The following is a 12609-nucleotide window of genomic DNA, read 5'->3' on the forward strand; positions in this document are numbered from 1 at the left end:
TGGTGCATGTGTATATATGTATGTGTGTGTGCATCTGTATCTATGTACACATGTGTATCTATGTATGTGTTTGTATTCCTTTGCATGGAATATGATGCACTTTATCAAAAAGGTTACATTAGGTAGATAGCCACTATCTTGGCGAGATGTCCTAAATACGGTGTTAATTTAGAAAACTAAATGGTAGGTTAATACAATATAAACAGCATGACTATATTATTAAAAACAGCAAAATTAGGATAACATTATATATTTGTAAGTGCTGGTATGGTTGTCCAAAAAGGAGTGGAGGGCTATGTAAACAGGTTCTTAATACTGGCTTCCTTTATTCTTATAAATATTATGATCACTCAGCATATAATAGAATATATTATCACAGGAAGTTTTAAAAAATATTGGTGGGAAGAGATATTAGTCACCTTCTTTGGAAATGGGTTGATGAGCAGGAAGGGAGAGAATTATTGATGTTTTCATAACATATTTTTGTATTATTTCATTGCTCATAGTAAATATATATTACTTGATAATCTCTGAAGAAGAATATTTTTGGCACAACAGGAAATGTAAGAAGCTACACAAAAATATATGAAAATATCTCATTTTAAAAAATATTTATTTTCTAGTTTCAGGTGGACACAATATCTTTGTTTTATTTTTATGTGGTACTGAGAATCGAACCCAGTGCCTCGCGCATGCTAGGCGAGCGAACTACCACTTGAGCCACATCCCCAGCCCCAAGGTAACTCATTTTTATTCTGGTGTATTTGGACATTCTCATTCAGCCTCTCCACTTGTATATTCCATGTATAGGAAAAAATATATACATACATACATACATAAAATAAATATATATATATATATATATATATATATATATTTTAATGTTCTTAACTGAAGAATATCTATTTATGGTAAATAGTTAAAGAACACAGAGTAAAAGGGAAATCAAAAAGGGAGAAGAATTGTACTTCAGAAATAGCACACCAGCTAGATATGTGCCATTTACCCAGGAGTTCACATAACAAATCTGCTTTACTCACAATGCATCCTACATCTGATGTGCTGGCCTCAATTTGCTTAGTTCCACAGAACGCTAGGCTGGGAGATGATGAATTCTTTAAAAATCTTTCAATGTTTCTAATGCCAAAGAGAAAGTCTATCCGATTCTGAATGTCGTCTGAATGCAAAGTCAAAGCCACCTGCACAGAGTGGCTAGAAAAGAATAAGCCAAGCGGAAGCTAAGAAAACTAGAGAGAGTTGTAAAGAACAGGGGTTCCTGCATGCAAAGTGGTTACTTTCTTTAAAACTGTGTGTGACGAAGATAACAGGAGCCCAGAAGAGTTATAGAAACATGATATTTTTGGATCTAAATACAGTTTGGGTCTCCTTGGAAACCCAAACTGACACATATGCATGTAACCAGATGTGTACACACACACACACACACACACACACACAAGAGAACCATGAATGGTGTACTGCTAATTCAGTCCTCCAAGATGTGTGTGGGGAAAGGAGATGGGAATCGTGACTCGGCACAATGTAGGGCTTCACTCCACAAGCACAGTCCCAATTCTTAGCATGACCCACTGTCCCCTGAAAGTGGGAAGTTTTTCTCTGTGACTATCTCCATGGCTAGCATTTCAACTCCAGAGGTCCTCATCTCCCAGGACGCACAGGATGGGTCATATGGTGACTTAGGAAACATGACAGAACAGGAACAATTGTGTGTCATGGTGAGGCAAGGCTCCTCGGTAGTCTAAATTCTCAACTGTCCTGTGTGGCTTCCAATTTATTATTATTTTTTTTTTTTTGAGACTCAGATGTCTTACAAAAGTTTCCCACAGAAACAAAGGTCATTTTCTCTTTGCCTACCACGTAGGGTCACCAACGAGAATCCAGTGCTAGGTCACCATCAGAGTCCCGATTCCGGGTTCTTCCTGGACTCCTGGGAGATGCTAGCTGGCAGGCAAGTTTGGGGACATTTAGTCCAATTAAAGATTCCCTGATAAGTTTTAAGAGAACTCCAGTGAAGAGAAAAGGAAATCCCTGAGGGTTCCCCAGTCTGCCCCAGGTCAGAGGAGTAAGGAGGGCAGGTACCCTGCAAATCTCCACTCTGTTGGCAGCCTCCTCCATCTCTTCCCTGAGGGCATCGGCTTTGGCACCCGCAGGCTGTAAGCTGCTGGACAGACCTGAAGACTTGGAAGTCTGCTGCCACCTGATGGGAAAGAGGAGAAAAAGAGGAGAGAAGTGAGACAGGCAGAGCCCTCTGGATGTTGTGGGAATGAATGCTGAGCACTCTCACCAGAAAGGAGAAGTAATGAAAAGGGACCAAGTCGTCCATCATGAGAAAGGGGACTCACATTTCCACATCCCAACTGCTGCCCAAAGCCGAGGAGCGACTGCCCTCCACAAAGGACAAGCAGCCCCCAGTCTGACGCCGTTTTCCTATTGGATTCCGAATATTAAGGCCAAATGACAATCGCTTTGGCTGCCTTTTGAAAATTAATGTTATTTTTACTGACAAATCAGAATTTCATACTTTTATGGGACACTGTGATATGCTGAGCCATTGAGCTCAGCATACAATGTGGAATGATCAAATCAAGTTAATAAACATCCTTCACCTCACTGACTTTTGATCTGAGATGTTTGAAACTTAATCAGCTGACCACAGTAATATATATCTATACATATACATATATATAAATTTACATATATATAATATATATTTCAAAACAACTCACTGCCTTAAAGCACAGTCTCTGCTATTCATTGACATTCCCCGTGAGAACCTGAGTTTGGAAATTCACCTACTTTGGTTGAAGCCAATAATGGATACTAAGTGAGAAGATATGCCAATAAGATGAAAAACATATCTGAAAGCAAAAATCCCCAACAGGAAACACAAAACAACTACACATTCACAATGAGATACCTCGTGTTATGGTTTGGAACTGGAATGTCCCTAAAAGCTCATGAATTGAAAGCATGGTCCCCAACACAGCAAGGTTCCAAGGTGGGGCCGTTAGGCAGTGATTGGATCCTGGGGCTCTGACCTGTCAGTGAATTTATCCATCGACAGCTGAATGGGGGGGGCACCTAATTGGAGGGAGTAGGTCACTGTGGGTGCTCTGCTGCACCCCACTTCCCTGCTACCATGAGTTCAACGGCTTTTCTGTGTCTGCCCTGCAGCCAGCCGACTGTGGGTTGAACCCATGAAACTGTGAGTCAAAATAAATCTCCTCTCCTCTAAGTTTTTCTGGTCAGGTATTTTGGTCACAGTGACAATTTATATTTACTTAAAAATGTATCTTTGTGGGGAGAATACTGGCCTTCCTAGGAAGTCACTCAGAAAATGTTAGGAGGACACGTAAATAGTTCTGTTTCCTAGGTCGTCATCAGGGAATTACCAGACGCAGACCGGGAAAGAAGGTTCTAGTGACAGTAGAAGGGAGTAGGTAAAGCGGGGCTCAGTAGCGAGGGCCTCTCTGGAAAGTCTGTGAACTCGGGCCAGCAAGTAGGCCAAAGGAGCCAAGTAGGCCACTATCTTGAAAACTCGACCAGGGGCCTCTTTCCTTTCCTACTTGTAATAGAGCTACTTCTAGGCTGGAAGAAGAACAATAGCGTGATCAGGATGACAAATGGCAGCCAAGCCTGGCATCACTCTGGCCAATTCAGGAGGGCGGGGGAGAGGAGGTGTTGCCTGGGCTGCTGCCCAGTCTCTGGTCCAGGCTGGGAGGGCCCAGGTAGAATCGTGGGTCATGGGCTGCCAAGGTGTTTCAAATCATGAGAGCATTTGGAGATTTTCATGTGAACTCCCCTTAGGAAATGTGACAAGAGATAAAAATGATGTCTTTTAAACCCCATGCAGGCCAACGCTGTAGACCAAACAACACACATCTCTGTGTGCACCATCTTTGGTTCTCAGACCACCAGTCTGCAGCCTCCAACGCAGGGACAAAACGTGGAACGGCCCCCTCATCTTGAGAGTCAAAGAGTCTAATCGCTAGGGGTTTTCTCTGCCTGATTTTTTTTCTTTTCCCTTTTGTTATCAACAGGGACAACATGAGAGCGCAGAGCTCTATGATAGAAGGGATATTAAAAAAAGGCAAAGCAAAAGTGTCTTTGTTAATAGCAAAATGAAGGATTCTCTGCCACTTAAAGAATGTAACCATGGGAAAATCACTTTAAAAAAAAGTCTTTGGGATCTCAAGCTGGCCTGAAGCTCCAGGGATAGACACATGTCCTAGGAAAGATTCCTAACTCCAAGATAAGCATTAGGGGCAAATGAGAGAGGAGGTAATCTATTGGAAGTGATTTTAAAATTTAAGCTGAAATAACTGGGCAGAAAAGCATCTGTGAGAATCCCTGAGTGACATTTTCCATAAAGGTGTGCCCTACACAGATGGCGCGGCCCATTAACGCCTCTCTACCTTAGCCACTTTAAAGTATTGTGGGGTTTTCTGGCAAATAAGAGACGGTATAACTGTAATTTTTATTTAAGACAATAAAAATGTGAATACTCCATGGAGATTATGGAATCGAGTTACAACCACCTTCTGACTCCCACTATAAATGATAAGTTGATTTTTATGGCTTTGCAAATTTGGATTTGTTTTTAAAAAAACATCAGAATTATATTTTATATATGTAGATTAAAATAAAGCTATTTCCCATTATCTTTTATTCCCTATCCCTCCCCCACCCCACTAAATTTTGTCCTTTAGTCAATACCCTGGTACTTCAAAAGCATGCCCCCTTACCCTCTCTCTAGGGAATTTTATTGGCAATATATATGAATATACATTATAACATAGTTATGATAGTAACAAAATATCAAGGGGAACTTGGGAAAAAAATCGTACAGATAATAAACTGTTGGGAAAAGCAACATGAACCATGCATTTCAAGGTTCGGCAGTCTCCTCAGCCCATCCTTTCCATAAAGAGACTCAAAAGAGTCGGACTTTTCTTTCAGAGAAGAAACAGGGAGACTGAACATGGTCCAAGAAGAGTCCAAGCTTTGAAGCTTGAAGAGCAGAAAGGTAATTCTTCCTCCTAAAGTTGTGGGTACACTGCCATCATTCTTTGGGGACCGAGGGCACCACTTCCCAATGCATGGCAAGTGCTATCAGATTCCTGTGAAAAATAGATTTATTTTTAAAATTAATCAACTACTTTGGAAAGATTTACAGGCACCGATGGCAAAAATCCTTCAGGTGGATTGAGGTCTGGGAAATCACACTCATTAAGGGAACTCTTGTTGCTCTGCTGGTTTTACCTGTTTTATTTCTGGCCTTGGGAAACTGCCCTGTGCCTTTCACTGTTCCAGGTGCAGAAGTCCCGGGCACCAAGTCGTGCTAGTTCGGGCTTCCTTTCGTAAAGTACTTGGGATGTGATGTGACTTCCTTCACCTCATTTGATACTCAAAACAACATTCTCAGGTCTGCCCACGAATGCTACAGGTGAGGGAAAGGATATTCTGGGAGATTAAGTGACTTTATCAATGTCACAGATCTAGAAAGTAGCTGATCGGGATCTCAGGACCTGACCTTCAGAGTCCTATGGCTGGACTTTGTCCCATATCCCCTCACCCAAGCACATTCTGTTTTTGTTTCTTCATTTTGAGAAAAATAAAATGAGATGTGGACATAATGAAGATTTACAAGACCTAAGGTAGAAGTAAACACTTCCTTCCAGGTGAATACGCAGGAACTTTCACTAATTCACTTGTGTGTGTGCTAGTGGTACCTGCCCCCGCCCCCGTCCCCATAAGACCAAAGGGCAAACAGTACAACTCCACAGATGACAGCCAGACAGTGCTATCTCGGGGCCTCTGGCACTCCCAGGCTACAGGGATTTTCTGGTGGACTCTGAGAAGCAGGTTAGAACAGTCCTGTAAGATGTGAAGTTCTCTCAGAAGGGCCTCGGGTTTACAGGATGACTACAGAAGGGATATCTACCTATACTACCAAGTTCAGAAGGGCAGTAATCCCCAGAACTAGGGACACTTCCCATACTAGAGCGATGATGTATCATCCATCCTACATTTTGCATCCTCTCTTCTACCACATCCCCCCTTGTTCCCTCCACCCCAGCCATGCTGGTCTTCTTTCTGCACCTGTAATATGCCATATTTACCCCTACCTCAGGATGCACTTGGGTGTTCCCTCTGCTATAGACAATCTGCACCAGATCTCTGTATGGCTGCCTCCTCCTCACCATTGAAGTTTTAGACCAACTGACATGTTCTCAATAAAAGCCTCATTGTACCCCACCTCATGTTGATACTTCTGTCTGCACCATTCCCCTTAGAATTACTTTGTACATTACGGCTTATGACTGCCTGAGATTGCCCTGTTTGTTCACGTGCCCGATATCTTTTTCCAAACCCAATTTGCAGCCTCCGCAAGAGCAGGGACCCAGTGTGTCTACTTCTCCAGTGCCTGGTTTGCACCAGATGTTTAAAAAAAAAAAAAAAAAAAACCTAGTGAAGGACGGATCATGCTCACCCACACAAACCACCACCACCCAAAACGTGGTCACTACTCCCAGACATGCAGAAAAGAAAAGCCAAAAAATTCTACCTGGTTCGTGAGGAATCCATGTCCAGCACCAACTTTGCTAAATGTTTCCTCTGCTTCTGAATATTTGGGATTTCCACCTGCGGTTGCAAAAGACGAGACACATGAACTGAAGCTCATGAAAAATTCTTTCAGAACTATTCTTTATGACAATTCTTTAAAAACTATTGGCAGGCACACAGCAAGTTTTCTAGTAGTGTCTTGATCCTCATTTTCAGATGGAATGCCTTCTTGCCTCCTCTGCTTAATTGTGAATAATTGTGAAGAAGCAGAAACTGTTGGTATTTTAGGTGTACAGCCTGATGTTTTGATATGTACACATTGTGAAATGATTACTATCATCAAGCTAATGAACATATCCATCACCCGCATAGTTACCATGTTATTCCTCTGCAACACTGTGTGTGTGCATGCGCACCATAAGAACACTTAAGATCTACCTTCTTAGCAAATTTCAGATACATAATACAGTGTTATTATTTAGAGTCACATTATGCTGTTCGTTAGAACTACATAAATTTACTCACCTTCCATGAATGAAATTTTGTACCTATTGCAGTTTGGATCTTAAATGTTCCCCAAAAGTCCACATGCAAAAGGCCTGGGGCAATTTGGGGAGACAGATCTAGTTGGAAGAAGTTAGGTTACTGCAGGGAGGGAGTATTGGGAATGCTGACCCCTTCCTATCTCTGATTTTGCTTCCAAGCCTCCCCCAAGTGAAAAGCTTTGCTCTACTATGCACTCCAGCCATAATGTGCTGCCTCTTCACAGACCCCAAAACAAGAGCCAACTGACCATGAAATAAAAACTCTAAAAAAATAAAAAATAAGCCAAAATAAACCTTTCTTCTTTTTAAATTAATATTCTCAAGTATCTTGTCACAATCATGGAAACCTGACTACCGCAGTCTCCTCTGGCCAATATTAGATGACATTCCTGATTCTTCATCCTGAATTATACACTGTTGTCTCTTCTCTGGACACCTGCCAGGCCCCTTTTCAACTCTGACCATCTCAGAAGTTCTGGGCTCCCCTGCTCTCCTAGGCCTGGCCACACTGCAGCCAGCAAACAGAGGCTTGACCACATCTTGCTACTTCCATCAGGGCAAAAACAGGACAGAAATGAAGGGAGCTGAGCAGTCACAGCTGACACTCAGACCTAACTCAAAATAAACAGTGGGAATGGAAAGAGCACCGGCCTCAGGAGAAGAGAGCTGAAAAGTCTCGTCTGACACTCCTACCTAACTCCAAAACCAAACAGTGGGAATCGAAGGAGCACTGGCCTCAGGAGATCTGAGATGCCAAGGGGAACAGAAAGAACAGAGACATTTTACATTTGCATGAATAAAGTAGGCATATTTGTATATTTATAGAAATAAAGTAAGATTTTTTTTTCCAAAGTAAATAAATGAATAAACACTGCCATCCTGGTTTTCCTCTGTGATGAGTACTTCCAACTTGGTTGTATGTGGATGCTCTTTTTATATTTTTCTTTCTAAAAATGACTTCCCTGAACATTCCAGTGCAGGATTTTGGTTCCAGGCCCAGCAAAAGTAGGGCAGGATGTGAGAATTAAAAAAGAAAATTGGCCGTAAATTGAACTAAAATCATCTCAGGCTATTTTCTTTTTCATATATATATATATATATATATATATATATATATATATATATATGGAAAATATGAGGAAAACCCAACGTTCCCTGAAGTGTTCCATTCACTCTATGGAGCAAGGATGAGGTGGGGAGCTGAGAGCACCAACTTCCTGCACCAAGGGGGAGTTGGAGTGCCCGTGGACGGGTCCAGAGCAAGGCTGGGGAGCAAGACGTGTCTTCCTACAGGTCATGCAGGAGAATCGGCTTTGTTTCCGGGTCATCCTTGCTCCTGGGGTTGCTTCGGGCTTTGGCCAGAAAACTCTGTCCTATCCTGCCTTATGAGGAGCACAGGGTCTCTCATGAATGTTCTAAGCTAGGGGATGCCTGGCCACAGGATGGAACCCAGAATGCTCCAGCTGGTCTATGTCAACTTATGTCAAAGTATTACAACTAGGACTTTCCTCTCCAATTACCTCTAGGTAATCGGAGATGTGGATGTGGATATCCTAGGGGTGATCCAGAGAGGAAGCCAGACACGGTTGAGAGCAATGCTGCCCAGCACCGTGGCCTCCAGTCACGGGCAACTCTGTGACCCTCAATCTAAATTAACAAAAATTAAATAAAGTTAAAAACTGAGTTGCACTGTGTGGCACGAACCATGTTTAAAATACTCAAGAGCCACGTAAAGCTGAGGATACCCAACTGTGCCCAGGTAGCGCGTTGCTTAGGTCTCATATGGCGGATTAAAGACAACTGGGAGGAGTCCAGGGTCCTAGGCAATTCAAACTCCCCAACTATCTCTGGTCTTTCTTGGTAAAATTGCACTTGGTAGAAGTCAGCAAAACTGCCACACAGTCATGAAGCTAGCTTGATAGTTAAATAGTTTAATGGAGTGTACTTTAAAGTCTAAAAGCTCTAAAAAAAATTTAAAAAAAAAAAGGCAAAATAAAGCTTTCTTCTTTTTAAATTAATATTCTCAAGTATCTTGTCACAATCATGGAACATCACCCACAAGAGGCCTCGCAGATCCCAGACTCCCTCTGAGGACAGCCGGCCATTCGGGTCACTAGAGGTGAAGGGGGCGGAGGGTGGCAGACAGGACTAGGAGCAGGAAAGGAAGTGAAGCAGCCATGTTTACGTCTTTACCCATCAGAATGGCAACACAGGAGGTTGCATATGAGGGGGAGCCATGGTGAAGTGTGGCAAGGGCTGCCGTATCTGGGAACCCTGACCATGGGGCCAGGTGGTGATGATTCCTTATGAAAGACAGAAGGTCGTGGAATGAGGAACGGGATGGAAATAGCAATCAGGCTGCAGGAGGGGTGAGCTCAGCAGCTCCCCCTGGGCCCTCCCAGGGACACACGGCCTTGGCCTCATTCCTGCCTCTCACCTCAGCCAGCAGAAACAGGGGCTCAATCACATCTCTCTCCACTTGCAATTCAAAATGTATCAGCTCCTGAGCCAGCTTGTCCTCTGTCTCTCCACAGAGTTTCAGCATCTTCCTGTAACAAAGTGGGGGGAAAACAAGACTGAACATCCTTGAAGACAACAATGTTGCCCGAGTTATGCTCCCGTCACCTCCCTGCGGGGGTCAACTTTGCCCAAGTCTATGTCAATAAGCCAGTTGATTCCCACAGCAGCCAGTGACTCCCTGATCCAACTGTCTTCACTTCTGAAATTATCAGTTCCTCCAAACAGTGCTGAGGACTCCCTTTGTGCCTGGAACAAAAGGGGACATTTTGGGAAAACATAACAGAAATGTGGATAAAATAGATCCGTGTACGTCTAATCCACAGACCTAAAAAGAACCAGATGTTTTTAAATCCGTCCCCTAGGAATCCTGGAGAAACTAGTTAAGATTGACCCAAGTGACCCACCAACACACCAACATCTTCAAACACATACCAAAACTCCCTTGCTCCTAAGCCATGAAGATTTAATTAGTACAAGATGGGCAGTTAATTATCCCATGGAAAAGTCAGGGGGGAAAGATTCCCCCCCCAAAAAAAAATTTTTTTTTGGCACTGTGATTGAACCCAGGGGCCTTAATCACTGAGACATCCCTAGCTTTTTTGTTTGTTTTTAAAATTTTTTTATGTTGGCATTTTTTAAAAATTTATTTATTTTTAGAGACAGGGTCTCGCTGAGTTGCTTAGGGCCTTGCAAGTTTTAAGTGGCTTTGAACTCATGATCCGGACTCCTGCCTTAGCCTCAGCCACTAGGATTACAGGCGAGTGCCATCGTTCCTGGCTAGAAATTCTTTAGACACTTGCACGTAAATTGGTTAATGTAGATTAGATTCTAACACCTTTTCATCCTCGTTGCAAATGTCAACTCCCAGATTGTAGTTTTATCTTTGTAACTTTTTAATGGTGTCTTTTATCTGATTTTCGGGTCCTTTATCCCTATATGTCTAATATTACTTATTGATTTTTTTTTTTTTTAAGTACCAGGGATTGAACCAGAGATGCTTAACCACTGAGTCACATCCCTAACCCTTTTAATTTTTTTTTTTTTTGAGACAGGGTCTTGCATAGGGCCTGGCTAAATTGCTGAGGCTGGCTTTGACCTTCTGATCCTCCTGCCCCAGCCTCCAGAGCCACTGGGATTATAGGCTTGCACCACCAAACCCAGCTTACTTCTTAATTTTTTAAAATCTTGCTAAAGCCCTGTCCTAAAGCTACTGACCATCAACTATGAAAAATAAGACTTTATCTTTGATTACATTTACCCTCCCTCCATTTATTTATACCAGTACATATTCGGTATTTATATTTTGACTATATTACAGGGTATGATTCCTAATTTAAAAACCTGCAGTTTTCAAAGTTTTGGACTTTAGAGCATTTTGGATTCAGAGTTTTCAGATTAGAGATGTTTTAACTGGACTATGCAAATATTCCAAATTCCTGATAAAATCCCAAGTCAGAAAAACTTGTTCCCAAGCATTTCACATAGTAGGCTACTCAGCCTGTTTGGGGGGTTGAGCTGAGTACCATACTATGATTACTGGTCCTTCCTGCCCATTTATCTGCTCTCCCTGGAGTGAATAATTCCTTGTTTCAGTTTGCTTGTTTCATGTTCTGTGTACATGTTAAGCCTGACACCCCTGACACTTTCCTAATTTGTCTCTTAAGACCACCTCTGACGTGAAGGAATTGTCTTCTTGAATTCCCGTCTCCTGGACTGTACGGTACAGTTATCATCCTGACATCTTCCTTCAGCATTTCCTAGGGTTCTCTGTCCCTGTGTCCTGTGCTGGATGTTCTGTCATCTTATGTCTTTCTTGGTTACATCTTCACGATGCCTTCGTTCCCTGAGAACAAGGAGTGTGCGGGAAGCCAAGTCTTCAGAGCCCATGTATCACAGTATCGTCCTCTGCCCTCACACAGATTGATACTAGGGCAGGATATTGCATTTGAGGCTGAGCAGTGTTTCCTTCAGAATTTTGAGGGCACTTCTTAATAATCTTCTAGATTTATCGTGAATCGGGAAGTATTCACAATTCTGGCTTGTTGAAATACGACATTTTTTTTTTCCTAGCAGGAATAAGATCTTCTGTCACCCGTATTCATAATTGTGAGTCTCAGCGTAGGTTTAATTTTTTTCCCATTATATTGGGAATTCAATGGGCCTTTTCAATATAGAAATCCAGGAACTTTAAGTCTGGAAAATGCTTTGGAATTATTTTTATAATAATAACTTTTTGTTTGTTTTGTAGAATTGGGGATTGAACCCAGGGCCTTGTGCATGTGAGACAAGCACTCTACCAACAGAGCTATATCCCCAGCCCCTACAATAAGAACTTTTAATATCATTTCATTCTTGACTTTTCTAAGAACTCCTGTTATTCAAGGCAAAGTCTTCCTGGATCAGTCCTCTAATTGTCCAACTTTTTCTATTTGCTGTATCTTTGTTTTCTTGCTTGATTTTCTGGGTAATTTCCTCCAATTGATCGTCAAACCTTCTACTGAGAGTTTCACATCTGCTCTCATCTTTTTCCTCATTTCTATGAGCTTGTTTTTGATCTCTGCAAGTTTCTTCCCTATAAACTTCTTGTACTAATATCCTGATTTTAATCCATGGATAGACCATCTTCTTTTACCCCTTGAAATCATGATAGTCGCCTTGAAACCTTCTCCTTCCCCAGACAATCTCTATTTCATCCAAATGGCATCTCCCCCACCCTGAACTGTTTTGGTCTCAAGGATTCAGGTTCAAGACTTTCCTCACACATCTGGGAATCTCTGATGGCTGCTTAGAGTCCAGGTGGAGACGAACATAGAACGCATTCAGCGTAAGGGAGGAAAACTTGTGGGCTGTGACACGCTTGCCTGAAGGATGATTTGGTCGGCCATTAACTGGGGCACTGCCTCCATCACTGTCCTGAAAGCTTCAGATCCTTCTTTTGGGGGCTGCTCAGATTCCT

At 42.3% G+C, this 12609-nt stretch overlaps 1 protein-coding gene across 6 annotated transcripts in view; it reads right to left on the reverse strand.

Moving 5' to 3' along the window:
• Positions 1–12609, reverse strand: part of Arhgap44 (Rho GTPase activating protein 44) — a 176844-nt gene that overhangs the window by 54518 nt on the left and 109717 nt on the right. For all 6 annotated transcript variants that reach the window (XM_026390615.2, XM_026390612.2, XM_026390614.2 and 3 more), the window contains exons 5-7: positions 9571–9682; positions 6590–6666; positions 2101–2218 (exon numbers count right to left, since the gene is read on the reverse strand). In XM_026390615.2, coding sequence (XP_026246400.1) covers positions 2101–2218; positions 6590–6666; positions 9571–9682 — 307 coding nt within the window. The remainder of the gene's footprint in view (positions 1–2100; positions 2219–6589; positions 6667–9570; positions 9683–12609) is intronic.

This window comes from Urocitellus parryii, chromosome 7, assembly GCF_045843805.1.
Source record: "Urocitellus parryii isolate mUroPar1 chromosome 7, mUroPar1.hap1, whole genome shotgun sequence".
In the NCBI taxonomy this organism is placed as follows: domain Eukaryota; kingdom Metazoa; phylum Chordata; class Mammalia; order Rodentia; family Sciuridae; genus Urocitellus; species Urocitellus parryii.